Below are 26,966 nucleotides of genomic sequence, written 5' to 3' on the forward strand. Positions count from 1 at the left end.
TCAGACATCCAGAACTGTGGGCTGTGTTGATTTGAGGAGTGCAGTCCACTGTGATCACATCAGGGGTTGGAGGTGGGGGGGGGGGGGGGGGGGCCAAGGAGCTGCTCTGGGAACAGTGTGGCCTTATGTTTTGTGAGTCACTGTACTGGATGTCTTCTCAAAGTTTAACAACAGCACATCTTCAACAAAAGGGGGCAACAGCAGAGTAAGCTGAGGAAGAGGAGGGACGTATTCAAATGAAGAAGAAAAACAGTACACAATGTTCAAACTAACATGAGGAGAGAAAAGGACTGACTAATGCACACCCACACTTTCAGCTATGGACTAGTTGAGCAATGGTACCAAACACCCACAGCAACTGTGAGGCGCAGCTGCAGGTCGCTGTCCATACAATAGACAAGTGTTGCACAAGTGTCGCGAAAGAAAAAAAATGACACGGCGCATTGAATTTGCGTCACATACATTAAGTCGCTGCTGAGTCTTTCCAACGACACCGATTTTCTCTTATCATGGATAGATGGTGTCTTAATCAACCATGAAACCCTTAATAATGCTGCAGTCGCCTCAAGGAAGGTACTGTGGAGTTTTTTTTTCATATTACGATTAACTGAATAGTTCCTTTACATGTTTAGTTCGAGCCTTTGTGTGATGGGGGGAAAAAAAGTATTTAACTTTGCAAACTAGAAAAACATGGATGTTGTTGGGGCGGATTTTAAAAAAGGGTGGGCCATTGAAACATGTTTCGTCCCTTGAGTGCAGGAAACATCTCTGATATATAACATCACCTTTAAATATTAATATATTAGACTTGTTGGGGGGGAAAGGTTGCAGCTCCAGCAGTTACAGAGCAACATTGTCATTCGTATGGAGTTGTGTTGCTGTTCATCTGGCAAATCCATTTTTTTCTTTAGCTCAGCTTTTGGCCTTGACCAACTCCTGAGGGAAATATGTCTCTAGCTGCTAAGCGCTCCACTGTGGTCACCGGCTAGTCTGCAGCTGTGTCCGTCTGCTGTTTGGCGCTGAGCAAGTGGTGTGCAGTGAGTTTTGTTCAGTGAAAATATTGATTATGGCCAATTTGAGTTGCGCGGAAGGGAAAAGTGTTGGCTTAACTCAAGGCATATAGGTGCAGGATATGTTGTGCTGACATTCAAAATGCCACAAACAACATGTGCAAACACGAGTAACTGTGGGATTTAAACATCACATAACTTTTACATATACTTTATATAAGACCTGTGAGCCGGAATGAAGGGGGAAGAAGATCCAAAGAGGTGAAACTGTGCAGGAGAGACACGAGGGAGGAGGAGAGACAGACAAAGCACAGAGAAGCTCTGTCAAAACACCAGGAGATTGACAAGGAGAGGAAAGGAGGTGCACTGTGAAGAAAGTACAACATCCTATATCCCCCCCCACCCCCCCCGAGTACGTGAGGAACCCTCTGCACCTTCCCCAGCTTCAACTGGAAACCACATGCAGACTGCAGATTTTGTCACATCAAACGCATCAAACAATATATATATCAGTCTCTCTCACTCCGGGAGTTTCAGTATTTATATCCCATCTCACGATCTGTGACAGTGACGCTACAATTAATGAATAACTAAGTACAATGACAAACCCATCTCCTGTGAGGACGTGTGATGTAAATATATATATATACTGTATAATATACTATAAATTTAATTTATTATTATTATTATTATTATTATTATGTTAAAACCTCCTCGACAGATGTCTGGTATATATGCGCAGCCTGTAACATGAGCGAGATGACTTACGTTGTTGGGAGACACCGTGAGAACGCTCCTGCTCTTCCTCATCTTTCCTCGAGTCTCTCCCTTGCTGCTCAACCACAACGGCTTCGCACGCACACCTGGAAAAGACGAATACAGGAAAGGGTTATACTTGGTCCGTGTGTCTCTCTTTTACAACAATTATCGACAAACTATCTTTTGCCATGCAAACTGTATGGGGCGAGGTTCGAGATTAACCAGTTCACATGGGACATTGTTGTCAGACGGACACATTGTTGTTGTCTTCACGCTTAATTATGTCCTGAATGTGTAATCCTACTTCCTGTAATCTTTACCAATGTTTTTTTGTCACACATTTACTCAAATATACACACATTTCCACATGCATCAATATTTTTTCTGTCTTTTCTTTTCTGTCTTTTTACGAGGGAAAACAAATTCAACCCAAAACAGCTGTGACCTCGATTCTGCTCCATGGGGGGACATTGAGTAAGTGAAACATCAAGGCGATAACGGTTGCTCTACGGCGCTCTGCGATCCCCCGCGACGCACCGCTCTGTGATAATGTGAAAGATATTCTTAAAGGCCCCATAATAACAACAGACAAGAGAGAGAGTGGCCAGCTACCCGGGTAACGTGGCCATATCCTTGATGAACTCATTTTCGCTTTATGCCCCTTTACCACGACTCCCCAGAGCAGACGATGGTTGATGTAGAAAAATACAAAATTTAGACAAAACTTAGGTGTCCGAGTGTGATTGGTGCTGCCACATTGGTATGTTTGAAAGCACATTTGCAAAGCATGCAAATGTATGAATATGGGTAATCAAAATGTATCATAACAATAACCCTTATTTATTGAGCACTTATCCAAACTCGGGTTATGAAGTGCTTCATTCATGTTGAAAATTCAAATCAGGTTAAAACAAATTCCATCAACATTAGGGAACAGAAACAAACAGACAATTCATTAATAAAAGGAAAAAAAGGAGGTAAAAAATACAAAGTGCAGACTTCAAGAAATCACTGCACATCACAGTGACCCCCCCTAAAGTAGAATCTACGATACTGGTTCCCTCCTGGTAAAGCTGCAGCAGTTTATGTGGAGGCAGCAGAGGATGACAGCTTCAAGAATAAGATATGTCATGTGGGAATGTCTAAGAACTAGTCGAGTCGCCGTTCTGAACCGGGTGACAGATTTCTGAATTACTCTGATGAATACGTAATAACACAAACAAACAGCGCCGCAATTTATCATCCCATTTTCACACTAATCGCCCCCAAATTACAGTGAGCACTCTTGTTTTGAAATATGTCATGTAATAAGATTACACAGCCTCACTTCAAAAAACTCATTAAAAAAAACAAAGTGCCAACTGGTATATAAAAAAAAACCCATATTGATCAGAGCAAAGAAAAATTAAGTGTTTATTGTGTGTGTAAGTGCAAAATCAATCCAATTTCAAAATCCAATTTGGTCTGTGCGTGTGTGTGTGTGTGTGTGTGTGTGTGTTCTTCATCTGATGTTTTTCAAATCGTAATGCCAATCTTACCATCTTTTATGAGTTCTCTCTCTCTTCCCTTTAATTGGCAAATTACAAATGATTTTTTTTTTTCTCTCCTCTCAATAACATGTGCCGATGAAACAGCGAGCTAATGAGACCTGAAGCACCCTTAATGGTTCAACACACACTTTAATTCCCCCCCATGCTAATCGTTCAAAAGCAGAGCGACGAGACTGACTCAACACACAGCGAAGTCTCTCTGTAACGGGCCGATTCAGGCAGTCGTACGTTCCCCTTGTGACCCAGGACGGCCTCTCTTTCCCCCCTCCCAACATACGGAGAGAGAGAGGCAGGCGAGGATCGGCCGTGGCGGAAGTGAATAGAGAGGGGGGGGCCCCCGGTGGGGGAAAGGAGATGACTAAGAACAGTGAAAGGACTGGTTTCGGCAAAGATAGGCAAAATCAAATGAGGACGGGGGTTTGGGAACAAGAGATGAAAGGGGAGATGGGGAAGGGAAAAGACAGCGACGGCCAAGCAGATCAGATATAGGATTTGATGAGATGAAGCGCACAAGGCTGGAGGGTGAAGGAAGGATGACTGAAGAACGAGTTTTGAAATTGGGGAATGAGAGAAAGTAAAGTGTGTCAGCTAAAAAAAAAATTAGATGACCTAACGAAAAGAGTAGTGACATTTTTATGAAATGACTTTGCCAAGAGTTAATTGAGAAGATTCATACCACTCTCGTGTCTTTATATATCGGCTACAGCAAAACTAAGACTGGAAACGGGGGGGGGGGGTTAGCCCTCCTCTCTCCATAACAAAACCCTCCACCGGCACGTTTCACCTAGTGTTAAAAAACCCAAGAGTGAAAACAACAATGTGTTGCCTTACCATGCTGGTGTTTTGACAAGTTAATTCCTTTTCCCCGTCTCCCTACGAGACCAATTTTTCTTTTTACTGTGCAGTTGTGGATTTTCCAAAACGCATCTAAATCATTTGATCTTCGCTCCTTCAGTCCTTCCCCTTGTTGCGATTTCTGAGGTTGCCATGGTCACCTAGCGAGCGGAAGAAGCCCAACCATCATAAACAGCAACATACAATGGCAGCTATGTCTATGTCTCTCTGTGCCGCACACCTGAACGCAATGGAGGACTAAGAGGTCTGAAAAAGGGAATACTCCTGAACGAAGCTGCATGCGGACAGAGTAACGCTGGCATGTGGAGATGATGTATTCTGCGACACGGTCAGAATCAAGTGGTAGAGGACAGTTTGTGTCATCGAAGCAGATGGACATCTTTCGGCTTGAGCAGGCAGGACAACACAAGCCCAGAGGAGGCATCGCTATTACATAAACATAAAAAACCATCGTAATGTTGTGAAAGACGAGCAAAAACAATTCTGACTGTAAACGCTCACAGAATTGCTTCTGACTCTTTCCACCAAATCCTACTCAGCAACTTCGACGGGTATTAAATGTTCCCTGAAATGTACCTGCGGTGTCATTTGTCTAACTCTTACATCAAAGCAGACAGGGAACATTGACCGTTGGCTGCGATTAGAAATGTGTTCTTGGAGTTCATTTCCAGGATTACTCCAGGGCACGTGCACGACCTTTGTACGTGTACAGTGAGGTTGTCCTAACCTCACAGCGTTCCTCCAAAGTGTCCAATTTCATTTATTGTGAAATGACAACTGTTCAAATGTCTAATGCCGTTGTGGAATTACAACATTTGAAGGGGTTCCTCTGCTTCAATGATCGTGAAAAACAATACACAAGTAGAAGACCTCTCACCACATTGTATTTGATCTTGAATGACATGAATTAGTTTATTTGGGGTTTTTTATGCGTTAATATACATTTCACAGAGGTGATCATCAGTGGAAAAAGGCTTCTCTGTTTCAGTTTAATCACCATTAGTAGATAATTAGCGGTTACAGGAGGAAATTTGGGGTTTCGAGCAGATCCGAAATATTCCGCTCGGCAGCACAGATGTCGAAAGGCCTTCTACGCACACAGATTAGTGCTGTGACCTCAGGGGATGAAGACAATGGTGCTAACGAGGAGTATGACGGGGTGTGTGTGTGTGTGTGTATGTGTGTGTGTGTGTGTGTGTGTGCGCGTGTGTGATGGGGCATCCTAATTAGCATCACTTTTGCCTAATTAACAGTATTGGAGCAGACAGGTGTAAAAAGAGGAGACAAGCAGAAAAAAAAAAAAAGAAAAAAAAAAAGAATCAAGAAAATATCCAGACTCCAGTGAATTTCTGAAAACGGCTTTCAGCTGCAAACTTGAGTATGTGGCTCTAAGTGGTGCGCGACTCCTCTCTCCAAATCATCAGTTAGTCGATGAATCATATTGCGGTATTACCAGTAAAAAAAAGCATTTCACAGAGGTATTCAATTTTGAAATGTCACAAGGAAGGGAGGGAGAAACATTTCAGGCCGTTGCCATGGCAAAATGTGACAAGAGTGTTCCGTCACATCACATTATACCTCCTCAGTTCACCTGCAATAATGTCATCAGTGGGTGGCTTCAACAGAGCATGGCATGTATCAGCCTAATAGAGCAGAGATAACACGCCTGCCTCTGCCCGTCTGTCCTGTTGACTGACAGGCTCAGCGGGAGGAAGAGGGACAGGAGCTGAGCAGCTGACTGTCTACCTCTCGGTCTGCCCTCCCTCGCAACCCATGTTTCCGAGACCCCGATTTTTACGCAGGTTACCCCCTGAAATAGTCTGCTTGTCAACTGCAGGGCAATTTTTTCTGTTCAACCTGAGTAGGTTGCGGCCTTGGGAGGTCAGGGTGACCATCGGTGTGACCGCCGGGCCGGACGGTCGAAAGACGAGATTATTTTTGGAAAAAAGATTGAAATGTTCCAGTGAAATTCCGAGGCAGAAAGCTACGCATGTGTAGCTGGAGAAATGTGCAACCGATGGGATGAAGAAGCATCCGGCCTGTCTATATTAGTTCAATAATTTACTGTGCGGTGTCATGCTCTTGCATCACATCAGCAGATGAAAGGTATGAAAAATAAAAAAATATGGAGGGCAAATCCAACTGTAATAGAATAGAAAATATAGATCTCTCAATCGCATTTTCGCCAAATAAGAGGGTCCTTTGAGATGCAGTATTTGCCGAGCGCCATCCAATACTTATTTTTATGGTATTTTCTCTAATTGCTTCGTACATAAAGCTGCACAGTGACACAGATGCTTTCCGTCGTCAACCATCATAACTGGTTCTGCTGTGTGATTTCTGATAGAGGCTCAAAATATCCAGAGAGCTCCAGCGCTTCTCCTTGACATTTTTACTTCATCGTGTTTTTTTTGATCATCACACTGTAGTCTTTATGTGTGTCAGTGAAGTGTGAGAGAGAGAGAGAGAGAGTGTGCAAAAACTACTAATGTCATGCCACCCCTGTACAAATCAGATCAACTCAAATCCCAAGAATTTTGAGTAGTCTGAACTATTGGTCTTATATTAATGAACGCTTGCGTATTAATAAATACTCAGAACACTCTTAATACACTATCTAATCCTCAACCAGTTCTGAATCCTGTCAAATTCCGTGGCAAACATTCAACAGTGCACAACTCACCCTGTGCATGTGAGCTTATAGGATTTAAAAAACACAATCCGTAATACTGATATACAGTTAAGAGTTTATCCTCACGGCAAAAAAGAAAATACAGAATGCACAACTTAAAGATTATGATGAGGATATCCTGTGTAATTAGGAATAGGGGGAGGGCACACAATGCGACGCCATATGATATATTCTAAATACTTGCTGAAAACGAAAATATTTCATTCAGTTTAACTCACATAGCATCAAATCATACCATAAATTATGTATATTTAAAATCCTGATACGAGCTCTCACAGCTCAGAGCTACAACGCACTATTCTTTATTAAAATCAGACGTTGTTTTTATTAGAGCCCCTAACCCTAACCCTATGAATAACTATAAATTGAAAATACAAATACAACCAAATACATAGAACTTATAACAAAGACTTATTTTACGTAAGATGTAAACATAAATACTCAAATCAGTTGGTAGATTATATCGGTCGGGCTCTAAGAAATATCGGCCAATAGCGACACGTCTGGGAAAGGCTATTATCGGCCGATACTATCGGCCAACCGTATCAGATAGAACAGTTGTTGAGGTTGTAACAATTCTCCAAAATCTTGGGTTTGGTTCACAGGTCATGATTTTTGAGCGAATGTTTGGTTCATGCCTCCTTTTTGTGGTTGTTGTTTTTTATGGAGACCTTAGTAACTGTAGTTGAAGGAGTGACATGGACATGTACTCCCACGCTTGGGAGTCCCTAAGAGGATATTTAGGTTAGGTCAAAGTAAATGTTTCTACGCTGGGTAGTGAGGAGCCAGCTGTATGAAGTTTTAGACATTTTAAACATTAATAACTGCACCATGGAGATCTATCCAGTGAGTGGAGGTTGATGAATGATCCCTCGAGTCTGATAATGAAGCTGAAGGCCAAAGGGGCTGTGCATCGTTTCAGGTACAATGATGACAGAAAGTCCTGTTTGGGTAACTGCTCCATGAGTTTGACAAGCGGAGTGTTTTATAATACCACGAGGTTTTACCTACAGGTTACAGTCATCATAACCTGCGCTAGAACAAAGGGGCGAGCACTTAATGGGTCCTCTGACATCAGACAGACTTTTGTTGCTGCTTCAAATCCTGTCCGTCTCTCGGGACAAAGCATTTGAAATGTTTGCCTCTCCCCAGTATTCATGACACACTGAAAAAATGCTTCATGGTGGAGGGACACGTGAACTATGTTCTCACATCACTCTGCAGCCCACGGCCTCTGAAAGCCTCCCACGTGAGAGAAGTGCCGAGGAGCAACATCACTGAGGGAGAGGTCAGAGTCGTGGAAATGGATTCATTGCTCCCAATTTGTTTTTTTTTTGCCTACAGCAGTTTTTTCACCTTTTCTTTCCTTACACGTCAGGTGCACTAAAACAAGGTAATGACTGATCAAGCTCAACAGACGTCTCATCTCTACACATAGTCCTAAACCAGCTTCATATCTACACCAGAAATCAAAAGTGTATGTGCTTTAGAACAAGAGACCAGTCCCCTTTGTCCGGGGACTTCAGAAGCCCCCTCACAGAGATCAACTGTGTGAGACTCTCTTTACTCTACAGTATATTTCTCTTTCAGTCATTCTCCCCTCTCTCTGACACACACACACACACACACACACACACACACACACACACACACACACACACACACACACACACACACACACACACACACACACACACACACACACACACACACACACACACACACACACACACACACACACACACACACACACACACACACACACACACACAGAGAGACAAAGAGACAAAGTCACCGGTCACCCATCTGCCTAGCAACCCCTGCTTGAATAAGTCGTGGAAAAATCCCGAGGTAAATGCTTCCTCCTAGGTTCTTGGTGAGACAATTAAAAAAAACTTAATTAGCCCAGCGCCCCTCATTTGTTCACTCCCACAGGCGGTGTCGTTGTAACGGGGGGGAACAGTCAGAGTGAGAGAGGGAGCATAAACACTCTGAGCAGGGACCTCGCCACAACTGTGATCATTATAAAAACAAAACACACGAAGAAAATTGAGGTGGAGGGAGGGAGAGAGAGACAGTGCATTATGAGTTCATATTACAAGATGTTATTCTCGAGATGTTATTCTCCAAACAAAATATGGACTGTAATTGAAAAAAGAAGACCCTTGACGTGCTCTTACTTATACACAAATCCTGACGGATTGATAGAAATCGTGGAACAGCATCGCGGAAACAAGGCGCACACACACGCGTCTCTCTCTACACACACCCATCGCTTCAGCTGGTGGTACGACTGGACACCGTTTACACACACAGCCAATGCGGTGGCCGTTGGATTATGCACAAGGGATCAACGCTCATTTGACCCACCAGCAGACGGATGTCATGGGTTAATCCCACCCACCCACCCCCCCTCCCCATTGTCACTGTCCACAGCTGTGATTATATTCACATCACTGCTCCACCATCGATTGATACCACCATTCCTCCAACCTCGAACGGCCGCATGCTGCCACACCGGGGACTGTGGTCCGTCCCGTCTGTGGTCAGGTTCAGGCAAGAGCCTCGGTGGAGAGAGCTGCAGTAGCCAGACCGTGGTGCGGTGAGTGTGATCAGCAGTGAGGAAATATCAGGCCACGATGTGTGCGGTGATTTTGTGCACCTAAATGAATACAATTGGATGCCGTCACCTACAAATCTGTCATTATAAAGCCACCCCAGAGCCCCGCCTCTAGTCGTCATTTGTCCCACGTCACTGTGTCGTTCCGAAGAGGGTTCTCGATCGTTCGCCCGTCAAAGCCGTCGGCATCTGTTGCGATTCGCCGCGGCACGGATTTCCGAGGTATTGCGTCAAGTGAGAGGAGGATGTTGATTGGCTGCACCGAGGACCCTCTCGACGCAAACTAAAAGACGGACTTCTTCTCACAGCAATAAAGCTAAAGGAGGTTCTGAACCATTTAGACCCAATGCCTCTGGGACGGTGCACACGATGCCAGAGAAATTAGCATGAGCCAAAATGTTTAAGATTATAATAATTTTTCAATTTCTCAACCATATTAGCATGCTGATGTGATGATTCAGCTCAAAGTACCACTGTGTCTCAGCAAAGGCCTCGAGGCCACGTGCGTGGCCACAGATTTGAGAGAGGTCTATTATTATTATTATTATTATTATTACAGTGGAATCAGCATCCATTCATAGCAGCACAAATGTATGTCACTACAAATAGAATTGTTTGAGGGGGATCCTATGTAGAGTATTCCAAACCTGCCAAAAAACATGGTTGACTTCCCTGTCGACATCTAGAAAAATTGAACAAAAAGGCCACAAAAAATATGATGCACCAACCACCGTTACCACCTCAGATCATATTCATGGGGTCTTTAATTACACTGTGTTTGGCAGGAGAGTAAACGCAGAGTGCAGGAAGACATGGCAACCCAAACCTCCCGTAGAGATGAAATGAGGGGAGATTAAAACGGAGCTCATACTGGGAAAGAAAGCATCTCTTGATATTTGTGAAATCATGTCTTCATCCAAACTAGGTCTGTGTTCTGTCACTCAGAAGACCGTTCCCAGTCCTACCCCTCGATCTACTCGTCGGTTTTATCTCCTGCTTCTCCTCAACATAAAGACACACCAGCCGACTCCTTGGCATCGTAATTACTCCCAACTATCAAGATCAACTCTTCCAGCCATATTCATCTCTGTCGGTTCAGGCTTTTTGTGAGGGTAACGCTCCTTCAGTCGCCGAGTGAGAGGAGGGAGGGGGCTTCCTTTTGTTCATCGACTAATTAAACGAACACATTACTCATATTGGTTTGTGATAGTCATGAGATGACTGGCAGTCGGGGACACAAAGAAGAGTATAGAGGACGACAGAAAGTGAGGCCAAAAAAAAAGGATGCAGCATTTGAAGAGTATGATTACGAAGGCATCTCAGGGACGCAGCCTTTTTCAATGGGTCAAAGTTGGACACATTTCCCAGGAACAGTCTTTTTCACTTTTTGGTGAAAGTATGGGAATGGTGAGAGGGTTGTAGAGTTCCCTACACTTCAGCTAGCAGATCAAATTCTCATGTAGAAATTATACAGCATGAATTAGGATCCAGCACCTCCCAGCTTCTGCCTCTGACAGCAACAGCGTGCATGACATCTAGAGAAACTTAAGCCGTTTTCAGACACGACTTCCATATAATGTCTAGAAGATTGGGTCCGGACATTTTGGCCGTTCCAACAGGAGATCAGATAGGTTCACAACAGCAGGAAATGTCCCTGAGCATTCAGGCAAGGGATGAGTTGGAAGGCAATAATGAAATCATTTCTGGATATTTTCCTGATCAATACAGCCCCTCCGGGAGAAAGTTCAGCAAAGTGTCCAGACGTGTCTGAAGGGAGCTTTAGAAAGCTCTAGAACACTAAATGGACTAAATGCATGTGGTGACCTAGTTATCTTAACGTTTCTTTTCAGAGCCAATCTCAGCTGTTATGACAACGTGGAAGCAATGTCTGGAGAAAAAAATGGAAATTTGAACAATTCTGCAATCATCTGCTGTGACATGCCTGAAAGCTCGAGAATGGCATCCCGAACATGTGAGTGCAAGCACTTTGGTGTTGAGGCATGATTAGGCCAATTACACCCGTCGTGGTCACACCATTTGCAATAAAGCCTTCCAAATAGATGAGGTATATTTATCTCTGAAGAATGATGTCCTAACACGTGTACGATGTCCTCAGCACTCCTTGCTTCACAGCGTTCAAGCAGCACACCTTTAATCGTGGACTGTGAAAAGCACATTCTCCCAGCCGTCACTTTGTAATAATGTCCCAATCAAATATTAGAAAATGCACAATGTTACGGGAAAATGAAAAAGCTCATTGTGAGAATGTAATTTCTGCCGCACCTCACGGAACGAAAGCATGCAGACGACGAGGTATTGACAAATTAAGAACGAATGGGAATCATTTCGTCCAGTCTGTACTTGAAGACAGAAAAGCCAATTACCATGAGATGTGCTTTGACTGTCACTGGTGTAATTACAGGTGTCTGTCGACCTCATACCCGTCCGTTTCTTTCTCAAATCTCCTCTCAAACTAATACAGGAGCACACACGGCTATCGACGGCCTTCCTGTTGATCCGCATATTCACCATTAAATATTCACCATTAAATATCAATTGCATTTAGCGCTATGGAGCTGTGGGCATTATCCTGCCATCGACCTGACAAGTGAAAGCCCAATTAAACTGCTCAGTGAAGATGATGCAATGATGGTCGGATGGATTTTTATAAAGGGTTCGCTGCGGCAGAAGAAAGAAGAAGATCCACTAAGGCAGCGTCACTTTGATATCCGGGATGACGGGCAAAATGTGGGGGGTGACATCCATAAATCTGACTGGGACAGTGGGTTCCTCATTTGCGTTTACATCCTTGTTCCATTTAACTTTCTATTACATTTTATCAGATCCATTTAAATACGTACGAGACATCCTGACCCTAACCCTTTGAGTGAACACGGCCAATTATGGGATGTGTTATTTTACTGATTCTATCAATTACAATTTAGATTATTTGCATTCATACCAGACAATGTCAATTCTACTCTCAGTCTAAATGCATCTAGATTTACCTCGTTTTACCTCTCCTGGTTTCCAATACTTCAGTCTGCACAAAATGAGCGCTATTTGGCGAAGCAGAAACCAAATTTGGAACAGAGGAACTGCTAACTGCAAGGGTGTGCTGGCAACATCTCATTGAAAATGAGCATAATAATCCCTGATCGTGCCATCACAACCACTATCAACTGAAGTTAACGCCCAGAGAATCCTCAGTGGATGGTGACTAACCACCCACTGGCTAGCCTGCTTCCACCCTTTCCTATATTTAAGCGAGCGGCTGGTTACTGGTATATCGACTCTTCCTGTCATTGACAGCAAATCTACTCACTGGCCCATTACAGACGGACCATTTTGATTTAGGCTACAGAATAAAAGGCCCATGCCTGTATTTCTACTTTGTTCAACAGCATTATAGACTACCTGGCCTAGATCTTTTGGGCCTCTCGTCAAGTGTAGTTCCTGTCATCTCCTCTGTATCCCAGTCGCCTGCCGTCCTGCTGCTGCCCCCCGCGGTGATGCAGAACCGGGTAATCATGACTGTCGCACCCCCGGCGCTCCTGTGTTCCCCATTTCTGGGACCTGCCGATTCAGGTGCCGCTGTCGAACATCTCAACAGAATACTCCAACCTGAACCCGACCGCCGGTTTGGCTTATTGCAGCGCTGACGGACCGTCGCCATATGCTGCCTCTAAAATCACTCAGAGGCAGCATCATGAAACATGCTTAACTTTACTGACCAGATGCAAAAACAACAGGAAAAACACAAGAGTCGTGCTAGTTGGTTTTTTTATAAATATTCTATACTACATAATACAAAGAGCTGTATTTCATCTCGACATTAGATGCTCCATGGCCCTGCCAGCTGACGGGATATTGTGGAATGATAATGAGGCTACTGTACTCTGTACTACTGTTTACTATGTTTGTATCCGCCGAATCCTCAAGTTGACTGCTGTCGCACATTAATAGTCGACACACCCACACATACTTCCTCAAGGGTAACGGTGGCTTGAGGCAATTCAGCACATGCACTCACATTAGACACGACGCATGCAGAGGATAATTACATCCTGCTAAAAACACATACGAAGAAACAATCTCTCGGGTCTTCATGTACCAAACTTTTCATAGTTTTGACAGGGCAAAAAAAACAACAACACACACACATATATATATATATATATATATATATACATACACCAGCAGCAAACACATTACGGTTACAAACCACAAGCCATGACAGTTTTGTATACACGTGAACACGTCTAATATCATCAGCTTGTAAACTCCCCAAAACTGGGATAATTGGTTGCTGGCGATGACCCACATTCACTTATTTGCATCTGATTTCTAGCAGCTCTTTGAGTGAGGGATTATTTAGCAAATACATCTTCTGTCTGGGTGAGTAAGACGATTTACCTTGGACGTGTCACTGAAGAAAACCGCCCCGGCATCAATAGGTATTAACAACCACACATATTGACTTTGACTACTTTGCAGGTAAATAAGCAGAACTTTAAGCACATACCATAATCGTCAAGAGCCCCAAAGAAAACTGATCTGACCTTTACTTATATCCCCTATGAGAGCAGAACTGAGCCCCGCTATTGAGTGGCACATTCAGATAATCCATACTGCCGTTAAAGTGACAAAAGGCGGGATTGGCTTAGTGACAGACGAGGGGTCGCTGCTTTGAGGAGGATCATGTTAATTAATGAGTACAAAGTGTGTGTAAAGAGGCTGGCAGCCTTCTGGGCAGGAGGTTGTCCAAAGACTGCGAAGGACGCGTGAGAGGAAGACGCCTTCCTCCTCTACCCCGACGACGAGCAATGACGTGTGCAGATGTGTACCTAACAAATGTCTTCCCTGTGAGTCGTCATGCAAAGTGTTGTATCGGGCAGTTGCAGTTGCAGAAGCAAATACAAGTTCACAAAGGTCTGGAAGCTCCGAGACTCACGTAAGCCGGAGCTGTTCTCAGGGGATGTTCTCCAGCCTTGTTGTAAATCTCACAACAAAAAAGGGAGCACGACAGGTGTAGTCTGACTTCACTTACTGTAGCTTACTGTATAAAAAGGGGATTCACGACCTTTGGAAATGGCTCGCAAAGCCCCAGACCTAATCAAAAATGACTTTGCTGCGCAGTGCACCGACTCGCGATGGGTTAAAATCCCGCTAGAGCCGTTTCCCCCGTGCCGTCTCGCTCACCATATCATAAAAATAAATAAAAGGTGGAGCGGCCGAGCCCCGTTCTCTTTAGAACAGTCAATCAATAAATGTAACATTAAAGGATGGAGGCTGAATGGACCAGCCGCCAGGTTCTCCATCAGTGCCTCGAGGACTGATTTCTTTTTAGTCGTGGGGATTTTTGCACAGAATAGCAGTGCGGTGTGTGCAATAGTACTTCTGCTCGAATTAGTGCAATTAATCCCAAGAATATCCAGGAGTTTTCCAACGTGCATGTAGAGAACATGGTGTACCCCACTTCGACACAACACACATCAGTGAGCGCTCAATTTACAATCGCAACATGGGCCGGTCCGTGTAACCCATTTCAGCCACACAAACACACACACACACACACACACACACACAATGCCAATTAAATATCTGTAAACTGCACAGGTCAATCTTGACTTGTCAGTTAGACATAATTGCTCACGTGCTGCGGGACCGAGCGCCTCACCACTAAGAGCTCCGCTCACGGATCAATGGGTTTCCACATTTTAAACATGGAGTGGAAGCCAACAGATCGATAGGGACTGGAAGGAACGACTGCTGTGTTGGGGGGGAACTACGTTACACAGTTCTCACATTCCAGGGATGGGATGACAACAGGACACAGAGAGAGGTAAAGGCTGAGGATATTGAGGGCGCATGGGAGCAGAGCCGGAGGAATCATGAAAATGGAAGAGGAGTCAAAGGCATGAAAGGGAAGACGAGCAGGGAAGCATGGAGGCAGTGTGGGGTTATCTGCAGGGCGAGGACTCGGACGGAGAGATCTGAGAGAGATAAGAATAATAAGAAAAAAAACACAAAGGCACAAGAGAAAGGAGAAATTTGCAGCTAGCTCGTCAGCATATTGGTGTTTGTGTTTGTTCACAGTTTGGCTCACAGAGCAGGACGCCCTGCTGGCCTTGGATCCGTCACTATACCGTGGAGTCGCCACACCAGCCCTTTTCTGCGTCGCGCAAAGGAATTCCCCACAAGTCTCCGTTCCAGTTCATGATCTGAAATTCCCTCTCGGCCCCGCAGGCAGCACACTTTTTTATTTTTTTTTTGCAGATTTTCAAATGTGTAAATAATATTGAATAATACAACAACAAGACTGCCATACTTCAGCTCCGGTCAGTCAGGACAAAAAGAGGGGGGCTACTGTTCTCTGCACAACGCCACACTGACACTAAACATTGTGTGGCACAATTCAGTTGAATGGTCACAAGGTTCAAGAGGGAAAAACCAGACGGCTATAGAGACCGGAGACAGGGTTTTCATAGATGCTCCTGAGTCAGACAGTAGCAAGATAATGCAGTAGTTTATTAAGAAGGTCAGGTCAACACTGAATGACTGGTGGACGCACCATCCACATGGCCGGTGTGTGTCTGCTCCTGGGACAAGGGAGCACCTGCCTGTAGGGGCTGGTGTAAACGAACCATGTGTCATGCAACATGCAGTATTACCCGCCCTGTGAAAGACGTCAGGCAAATGCATGACAGTAAATTATTTTATTTTTTTTAAACTATTTTTTTAAAAGTCCAAATTTGAGAATGAGAAAAAAAAATATCTTCCATGTCAGGTCTGAATCGCTGATCACATCGTATTTGCCTGAACTCCCTCAGGAGCCAGTGACAGGGAGGGGGAACACCAGGGGGTTCGAGGCTCAACTTGTCTGTGCGTCAGGCTGACAGGAGCCAAACAAAGCCAACCAGTGCGCATCCATAAGACAACAGAATAATGCAGCCCCCCCCGCCCCCCCCTTCCTCCATTAGTCCGCCTATGCTCAAAGTAAAGCACGCTGCAAATAAATCTGTAAAAAAGTATAATATTTGTGTTAAAACAAAAGCGTCCCTGCTGGTTTACCTTGCGTCTTCCTCCTCCACAGCTCATCCACACGTGGGGACAAAGGGAATCCCTCCTCCTCTTCCTCCTCCTCCTCCTCCTGCGTGTTGTCTTCTCGGACCGTGCACGTCGCTGTCACCTCATCCGAAATCAAACAAACGTGTTTATTCCGGAGCGGCGAGTGTCTTCTCCATCCTCTCCTCCCGGGATGCGTCTGTTACTCCACAGCTGGTGCCGCGTGCGGCGAGCGGAGAAGCGCGCGCGCACCCGACGCTTTTCTTGTTTGTTGCGTTCACATGCTCCGGTGGGAGGGGGGGGGCGGGCGAGGGGTGGGGGGGTTCTCTTGTCCTGCCCCGAGAGAGGTTTGAAAACAACAGAAGTACCACGTCGGTCAGAGTGATGGTGCGTCTCCGGCTGCGCTCACACATGCATGAGCCTCCTTCCAAGAGACCGAGCTCCTGTATGGGTTGGTTTGGGGTTTTTTGGAGGGGGAGGAGATGAGGGAGAGGGAGGGGGGGGGGGGGGGGGGTTCCGCGTATTAGATGCATCTGAAAACTCAGTGTTCCCCTCCGTCCCTCCCTCAGCCGGGGGGGGGGGGGCTGAGTGGACCAATGGGGAAGCAGGAAAGGAGAGCGAGAGACGATGAGAGCATCTGATTGTGGTGTGGGACCAGAGAGCTGTCAATTAGACTCAGCGGCCTCCAGCAGAGTATAGAGCCTCCATGAAGCCATGAAGAAAAATCGTATTAAATACATATTCTGTTATACTAATAGTGAAAATAAAATATATGTAAAAAAAAATGATAAATCAAATACACAAAATTATCAGTTACACAAACACAAAGTCAACGGATAATTTATCTAAGTAATAAAAGCCTGCCATAATATGAAGACACGCTCGATTATTGTTTTGTTGTTGTTTTTGTTGCTTAGGCCAATTTATGTTTTTTTTCCTTCCCATCTGTAAATTCATGCACTTTCACCCTTTGGTAGACAAAACAATTTGTCTTGTCAAAACAAATGTTGATAGAAATCTTGTGTAACCCGTTGAAAGAGTAACTGTACCCGGACAAATAATCTTGCTTGGACTGCCCACTACTGGTGACTGTATAATCACCAGGCTATTTTAACCTCTGCAACGTTACATCACATCTGGGCAGTATACTGGAGGCAGTACTCAGATCCTTTACTTACATTAAAACCACTAAACGTACAATCCGGGCTACTTACAATAAAACCAGAAACTCTCGCAAATTAATCTGCATGGTTTGGAGGCTGAGAACAAATGAAAAAAAAACTCAAATAGGGGATGCAAGATATCTGGGCATTTTTTGAAAGGGAGGATATTTGATGTGGAGCCAATCGGCAGCCGACAGCTCCCCCAGGCCGAGCCCCATGGATTCAGCTCATTTAGATGGAGGTGGAGACCCAGAGGCGCAGCCGAAGATCCTCACCTGCAGACAGAGCATCCACTTTCACACAAAAACACATAGTCACAGACGAACACAAAGGAACCAACTAGGCCAGGGCCGTAACAGTAATTCTGCCTTGTTGTGGCAAGAGGCAGTCAATGGCAATATTAGATCTTGTTTTTTTTTCTTTTTCTTAACGATCACATCCGGGGAAATCTTCTCAAAAGTCTTGCCCTTTCTGTCGCCTTTGGCAAAACCCAGCTGACTCTTAATTTTCAAATTTAGCTGTCGTGGGGTGGTTTTATCATTTGTACTAAGCAAGATTGAAGCATGTCAACTTCTATCTATAGGGAAACACTGTGAGGGAGGTTGTATAAACCACACACAGGTGAACGTGGGCTCCACCAGAGCAATTATTAACTTCTCCGCAACGTGACCTCAGTGAATTCCCACAACCTCGACATGAGGAAGACTGATGTGGTAATAAAATAATGTCAACGATTACTCCCCTAACTACTCTTTATAGTCCGCTCTGTGAATGTTGGTTCCCATCTGCTGGAAGTCCTATTTAATACATTTGTGACTGAGCTGTGTGTTTGTGTGTGTGTGTGTGTGTGTGTGTGTGTGTGTGTGTGTGTGTGTGTGTGTGTGACTGTGTCACCAGGTCATGCGACCAGTCCACACACAGTCGGTTGTCACGCGCCGTTCATCCATGAAGCCCTGGGAGATTCTGCCCAGGTTTCTGAGGGACAGAATAAGTGAAACACGGAGTACAATTTCAAAAAATTATGATTTTTTCTGTTTTGTTTTTTACTTTTAAATACATATAATTGAGAAATTAATCTCGTATAATCCACCGGAGCTCACATCCACTGACCTACATCAACTGAAGAGATTGCAGGGGAGCCTTTCCCCGCAGCTCTTTCGTGCAAGCAGTTAAACTCACAATCTGCGTAACGTGTCTTTAACGTTTTCCTCCTCCGACCCAAGTGGATGAAGATGACACGTCTGAATCTTTTTGTTCGACATCAGGCACGACGACGCGAGGCGTACTGGGAGTCTATTTCGGACTGAAAAGCTTCAGTTACGTAATGAATTTCTTCTCTAGTCCAACTCCACGAGTTGTGTGAACACCGCGATTTACGAAAAAACATAATTGTTCAATTTTTTTACATTTTCATTCACTTTTGTGTTTTTCCAATCTTTGGAGAGAACGTGACTGAATGTCACTCCGGTTCCTTAGTCACCGAGTGATTTGGGTTTATTCCTTTTTTCTGTTTTTTTTTAACGCAAGCCCCTTGTCTCTCTGCCAAGGCGATGCACGTCTAATCTCCTCAAGTGACTGCAAGAGCAGGTTAATGTTATTTTGCTCATTTCGGGCGACCACATCATTGACCCCTTTAAACCCCCTCGTGTCAAGAATCAATCATGTGGGACGGAAAAAGGATCAAGTGGGGACTTGGCACCGGAGCCGAGCTGTGCATATAACATCTTTAAAGCTTAGGATTGTGAGGAATGAGGTGGTGAGATGTTACAAGGAGAGCAGAGGGACATTTTTTTTGAAAAATATCCTTCCTCTACTGTGCTGCCAATCACGGGACCATTCTGGAGCGCGGTCTCCCATCATTGTTGCCGTCGCTTCATTCCAGTCGCTCACAAACATCTTGCACAATGTGGACGTAGGGAGGGAATCAGCCATCACATGCCTAATGTACTAATGTTCGGCGAGCCGTCTGTCGGCAGTAATATTTACAATAAGACCCACTTAGCTACAAGTACCCCGCCCCGTGTCTCACGTTGTTCACCGTATATTTGCCCGCGCGAGCGAATATAAAAGGCCTCAGGCCACAAAACGTCACAAGGTCACTGTGGGATCATTCAGAAACTCCGCAGGTCCCACGAACTATTCTATTATGTAAAACTGGAGAGAAAAGATTTATGAATGTTATGAAAATATTGATTCTGTCAATCACATTGACAGGACATTTTCACACATTAACAGTTAGTGTATCTCTTCAGGATAAACATCTTCAGCAGTAGCCTGCTTTCAAATCTGGTTGTGAATAGCCGCCCACACCTCAGCAATTTATTAACTTCAGTATTATCATTATGCTTAAGGTCATCGACACCAATCGCTTCCCACAGGCCCGGGCTCTTTACAGAACACTTCATAGAGCTGGGCCTGAGTCTGTCCCAACCAGTTCACGCTCATGGAAGTGAGGAGCCGGGGAGCGGCGCTGCTATCTGATTGCGGACGTGTGATTACACTTCCCTTTGTGGAGGCTTTGTTAACACACACACACACACACACACACACACACACACACACACACACACACACACACACACACACACGACACGCACGCAACACCCCCACTGTGAAGATACTCATCTGTCATACTGCCATGAATAAAGTCAAAGTGTGAGTAGATGTGTTCACAGGAGAGAGACATTATCTGCAGGGACGTAAACATCTCCTCTACTTCACACACGACAACAGATTGAGATGGAATGAATCTAATCAGGTCCTTTCATATTGTAGAGCTGAGCTGCATTTCATCTGATCCCAAATAGGGAAGAAAAGTCTTGTGTTGAACTGAAAAAGGGAACAAAACAGATGTGAATGCAAATTCAATTCCATCCCACTCCCCCTGCATCTCCGTGGGCTGACTCAGTCTCACATTTAGACATCCCCCCCATATTGAGTTGAAATGAAATAACTCTAATTCACAAATATGCAAAGCAGATCTCCAGGCTCCGTGGACCCCGCTGCAAAGATGAAAATACCACCACGATGCTTCCACGCTGAACTAATATCACTAACACAGTTCCTCTCCTCGCCGTGTGAAGTGTTGTCCTCGGGAACCGAGACAGATGAGAATTTGGACTCCGTCATGATGATGAGAGACGATCCTACTGTGCACGACCAAATCGCACGTGTTGAAGCCATATGCCACGATGCATTTTGTTTACACTAATTGGATGCAGACAATTGCTGCCGCTGCTGCTGCTTTTGTTGATTCCTATCACCTCCGAGCCACAGATCCCGAGATGTCCGTTTCTTCTGTATTTAATTAATAAGGCCTGTCACATTTGCACGTGTTACGGTGAGGTGGGGTCAGAACATTAACATGGTGGGTCTCGGTGTTGGTCGTGTGCATGCGCTTGTGAGCACATGGGAAGACAGCCAAGACAGTGTGTGTGTGTGTGTGTGTGTGTGTGTATCAGTGCTTGTGTGTCGGGTTTTTTTCGACAGGAGGATTTACTACTTAAGTAACACAACCCTGATCAGGAAGCGTTGCCATCTGGTAGTTTGGGAGGGAGACTGAGACACATGCGCAGGAGCATGTGCACACACAACAGGTACGCAGACGTGCAGTACACACACACACACACACACACACACACACACACACACACACACACACACACACACACACACACACACACACACACACACACACACACACACACACACACACACACACACACACACACACACACACACACACGCACACACACACAGCATGTAATAAATAATTCAAATACGCCTAAACAAAAGCGGCAATGTCCTCCGTCGTCTCTCCATCTTTAGCAGGCAATCACGCACGTGTGCCCGCCTACATAAATACACCACTACCGTTTGGGACTTTGTGTTTCTGTTCCACGGTGATTTGCTTTCCGCTTGCTGCTGATTGCAGTGAAACCCGGGGTCCAATTTTCCCACGAGCGACGCACTGTTCGCCCCCTCTTATCCTTACACCAAAATGCAGCACATTTACTTTTCAAAGGTCCTCAAACTTCCACGAGATGCTGCTTCGACTTTCTCTCTGTGTTTGTGAAAGAGGGAAAGTGTTTCCAGGCAACACGTCTTCACTCTTTGCTCGTGACATTTTACACAATGAGTTTGACTTGATCAGCCGCTGAGTCAAGCGGATGCAGGAATATAATAATAAATCACTTTGTGTGTTATAATTTGCCAGGATGATGCAATCATCTGCCAAGCGTTTTGCATTCACCTTGTCTCCACTCGAATGAAGAAGCATTCGAGTTTGTGGCTTTGAGCTGACCTTTACCCTTGGCTGGCCACGGTAATTCACTGAGCTACACTGCATCTCCACTCCGTTAAATATATTCCCGACACATCTTGACCTATTAATATTCCAGGACCTTTTCAATGCCAAAAGGGAGCGTACGCTCCTGCAGCGTTCAGCAAAAGTAGAGCGTAGAGCTGGAAACAATGCTGATGAATGAATAAAATGACACGTTAAATTCTCGACAGCTGCTTTGTATGGAGGGCCTGTAACAAGCCACGTCTTCAAATCAATGCATTGACGGGAGTCGCCTAATTGTATCAATACTACACCCTATATTGTTTCATTAGTTGATAATCTGAGAGATTACTGTATTTTATTTTCATTTATTCTATTTGCACAGAGCACGTGTGTGGACACGGGTTTCCCTCTCCCTGTTTCCTCCTGTTCACAGCCTTGGTTCGTGATTTTTATCTGAATCCATCTCTCTGGAGCTTTGTAATGTTGCCCCACACACGCAGTCAATTTGAATTTTTCACTTTTACCCATCTCTCCAATGCCTTGTTTGGCATGAAATAAACTTTTTTCAATGAACTAATATTTTGAAGAATCGGTGCGCCGGAGCTGGTTAATGAGCTCTTTAAACTGTCGCTGTGGAAATCAGTGTCACATGTTGTACCGCCATACTCCTGTACATGAACACATCCAATATCTGTTCCTCATTAGGTGACTCTCCCTCTCACACTCACAGCCTCTGCCACTCGCTTTGCTCATCCTCCACAGAGGGAGCGCGGTGCGCTGAGAGGTTTTGCCTACACACTTCACTGTGGTATCTCACTCTCCTCTCTGTAAGTTTAACCTCTCAGTCCTCGTAGCGTGATCGCCACACATGACTCACTAACATAACACACACACCTCCATATACTGTACATTATGTAAACAAACATGGAAAAATGCACACATACATAAATATGGATACAACCACAGAGACTCGTGTGTGCACATAAATGTACGTACAATCACGATTTGACCTGCAGGGTTGTTTCTTCCCCCGTCATTCTGGTTCTTCAGACCTGCAATCAGAGACAGAGGGAGAGAGGGAGAGTGGGTTATTATTTCAATCAGTGGACAATTGGTTGACAGGTCCAGGTGCACACAATGATACACACACACACACACACACACACACAGCGGAGTGGAACAAGGCAAACAACCACACTATGTGCATGAAATTGTGTCTTTAATATACTTTTTTTTTCCCCAGATGAAAAGAAAAAAATCTTTTCAGCTCTTCCAAAGTTCAGTTGGAAACAAACACGCAAAACCACAAAGATTGACACCCCTGCAAACACATACAGAACTCTTTCTCATGCATTAGCCAATATTAGGTGCACGTGCCAATATGCTTTTTATGAAATCAATTGCGCGCGCACACGCACGCACGCACGCACACACACACACACACACACACACACACACTATACTCACTCTGTGTGAGAGCCCAAGTTTCAGACTGTGTAGGATCCATTAGTCGGCTGATCCAGGGAAATAAACTGATGAAATATTTACAGCACAGCGTCTCCATATTTATGTCCATATATGTTTATCTTCACAGATGTCTCTGTCCCACAGAGTATTCTCGGTGGGATGTAACTTTTAATGGCGGAGCCCACCGGGACACAGCATAACTCTGGAAAAATAACATAATGTGAGCTCATGGAAATCGTGACTGCTGTGAGTGTTTTCTGCAGGAAAAAGCTTTTCTGAAAACATATATGAAAGTATTCCCAGTGAAGAAAGACTGCATACTTACACCCAAAAAAAAAATATTTAGGCCTAAATATTTACTGATTTAAATTGCATATACAATTCCCACAGATAAAACATAAAACAAACTAATAAACCCAATGTGCTTCGAATACACAATAAGCAGATTTATCTATTTACAATCAATAAATCCAACTTGTTTCACATTCGAAAGAACCAGGTTTATGTATTCAATATTGATAGAGCCTATTCGTTTGGAATCACATCAAGTTCATTTGTTTGTTTGTGTGAAACCGTAGTAATGCAAACGGACAGATTACATTTCAAATGCAATAAAATACATGAATCTTAAACTGAATACGAGTGTGACAACAGTTAACGGTGTTCAGGGAGAATATGCCATCGTTTTCAATCATCTTCAATCATATTCAGCCTCTGAGTGGAGGAAATGATACCGGTGATGGGCATTGCGTTGATGGAATATGTCACCCGAAGGCGTGTTTCGGGTGACAACAGTTTTATTTCACAGAGGCACAAGCTGTGTCGGCTATCGGCCAGTGACTGCGAAAGCAATGCTTATTAATAGTATGAAATAATTGATGGATTTATTTGCTTTCGTGGGATTTATTGATTGTAACAAAAGGCGAAAATTACACTAACACTGAACCGCTGCCAATGCACCTCGTGAACATCTGGAAAATTGGTTCCATCAAATCAGTGTCTTTTTCCCCCCCACTGAGTCATAAAATAGTGGCTCATGATTTCCAATCAATCCAAAGAGACAAAAGGACCCCCACCCCGCCCCCAACAAAATCTCATAATCAACCTCAAGTCTGCTTTGCACAACCGACACAGCAGCTGTTTCCCGCCTCTCGAAACACTCTTTAAAAAAATGATCATTGTTATTTCTGAGACATATTTTTTGTCTCCATTCAGACAGAAACATCACTGTGGGAACACAAAGACATTGGTTTCTCTGTTGACGGTGAGGAAAGGCACTTCAGTTTTTCAGATTGTAACAGCGCACTTTCGGTGCAAATAGACCTGGGCGCTGAAAGCTTCACAGTCTCCTTTGCAAATCAGACTCGGGTTGCATGTCCCTCAAAAAAAGAAATCTGTTCCCGAAACGTCTTTGTAATGAGTTTTTTGGAGAGGCCACTGCTGCAAACTCAAACACTGTGCCGTTTGTGACCCGGGCAACATTGGGAGGTCAGGGATGGCGAAGTTTGGTATGGCGGAAGGAGAAAAGATATTTCATGTCAATGAAACGGGGGTTGTGAAACGTATGTGGCCTTGTCCTTCTGTCTCCTTGCAAGGATGATGATATATTTAGCCCGCGCGAACACACATTCATGAGTCATGGCACAGAGGAAAATCGGAACTGTTTACTCAAATGCAAAATTAGCTAATTTCAGTGCTTATGTTTGTTCTTTAAAAAAATACCCGTCTGCATCAGTCGGCCGTCTGCGGTAAACAGCACAGGCGCCGTGATGCTTTGATAGGGGCGTCCCGGGAGGAGGGGATGAGGAGGAGGAAGATTAGGTCCATCTGTCGCAGAACAGTCAGCTGAGATCACAACGTGGAGCTGCTCATTGTTATGATGCCTGGGCTTCTTCTTCTTCCCTTTGAATTAATGAAATGAAAATTGAGAATTAGCAAATTCAACGTTTGTGGGGAAAAACAAAAACAAACAGTGCGATGGATGCGACTCAACCAACAGCATCAGTCGAAGTTTACAATATCCTGAATGACCCTTTTAATACAAAATCATGGTGACATCTTCAAGTCTAAAAATATAGAAACATTTAGTTTTTAGCCATTTTTAATTGATACAGTACTTATATACAGTAAGTAGTTAACATCTAATGCCCTTATTAGATTTCTAGAAGCAGCAACATGAACACACACATCCTCGCCAACTGCACATGGCCACCAGTTGAATTAGCTCAAGTTAACTTGAGCCTCCACCTTAAAAGTCTTGCAAAGGTCTCAAGAGAAAGAAAGGAATCATACGTTTTGTATCCATTTGTGTTTGTTATGTCTTCTATGATCAGCGGCACTTCCTTTAACTCTATAGGGAAGAGCTGTTTGCAAAGGGACGTCGACACACGACCATCACATATTTAAATATTCACCCACTTATATTGGACTATCTCTTTTTTTTATGGCTTCAATTTTCCATCCCTACTTTCCATAAGCACTAGCAAAGCCTCTTATCCACATTCAGTTTTCACTGACTAATATCTGTGATCAGGGCGCACTTCCTGAGGCACCGACTCCCTATCACCATCTCTCATCCCTTAATCTGCCTCCTTTGGTGCCTCTCATATCCACATCTCAGTCATTTTAAGATCCAAACTCTTCTCAATTCTGATGTTCATCCTCCCTTTCTGAACTCCCTCTCAATCCCTCGGAAATAAATCCGCGCTCTTTTCAGTTTGGCTAAAACTTATGAACTTATTAAAACGGTCTGGTTCTTTTGTAACAGGACTGTTGTATAGAGAAAGACGATGTGTAGAGACTTCTCATCGAGATATCGTGGAAGCTTCCACTGCACGTCTTGGAACTGCTCAACTAATAACCTGACAAATGTGTTTACATGGCTCTACATCAGTGACTGCGTTAACACCGTTTCAGCAGGTCATCCTTATTTTGAATGAAAAGGCCTTGTGCTGCCTTCCAAATGAGGCCGCTTTAGTTCACAGAAGTCAGAAAAAGATGTGGCGAGGCAAACCTTTAATCATTTAAAATGCAGAGTAAAGCACGACAGGCACTTGTGGTATGGGGTAATAATATAATCTCACCGAATGGATTTACTTCAAAGCAGCTGCCAGACGACCTGAACACGTTTTTATCTGAGTTGATGCTTCTGTTATTCTCGTTTTGCCCCAGAGATGAATGATTTGTGTGATCAGTCCAGGTCAGCTCCTGTTACTGTGCTTCGTAGACCGACCCCAAGAAATAAGTTCTGGGTCAGATGTCAACATTATCTGGACACTTGATAGACAATCCACAGACATGAGGCTTGTTCTTCATGACCTCAGAGAATCAATCAAATCCATTAAAGCCGAAATCCTTCATGTTGAGGTGTTAGCAGCCGTGTGAGCACAGCAGGCTGAAATGATGAAGGTCCAGCGGTCATCTCAAAATGGAACGTGCCTTTATATAATGTGCATAATTAGCAAAAAACCTACTTTCAGAAGGTCAGCGAATTC

General features: G+C 44.2%; 1 protein-coding gene across 1 annotated transcript in view; it reads right to left on the bottom strand.

Moving 5' to 3' along the window:
* The window catches only part of pde4ba (phosphodiesterase 4B, cAMP-specific a), a 145,014-nt gene extending 128,260 nt beyond the window's left edge, over positions 1 to 16,754 (bottom strand). The window contains exons 1-2 of the mRNA XM_035648890.2: positions 16,561 to 16,754; positions 1,779 to 1,873 (exon numbers count right to left, since the gene is read on the bottom strand). Coding sequence (XP_035504783.1) covers positions 1,779 to 1,820 — 42 coding nt within the window. The 5' untranslated portion in view covers positions 1,821 to 1,873; positions 16,561 to 16,754. The remainder of the gene's footprint in view (positions 1 to 1,778; positions 1,874 to 16,560) is intronic.
* Positions 16,755 to 26,966: the final 10,212 nt, after the last annotated feature.

The sequence above is a fragment of the Scophthalmus maximus genome, chromosome 13 (genome assembly GCF_022379125.1).
Source record: "Scophthalmus maximus strain ysfricsl-2021 chromosome 13, ASM2237912v1, whole genome shotgun sequence".
Lineage (NCBI taxonomy): Eukaryota > Metazoa > Chordata > Actinopteri > Pleuronectiformes > Scophthalmidae > Scophthalmus > Scophthalmus maximus.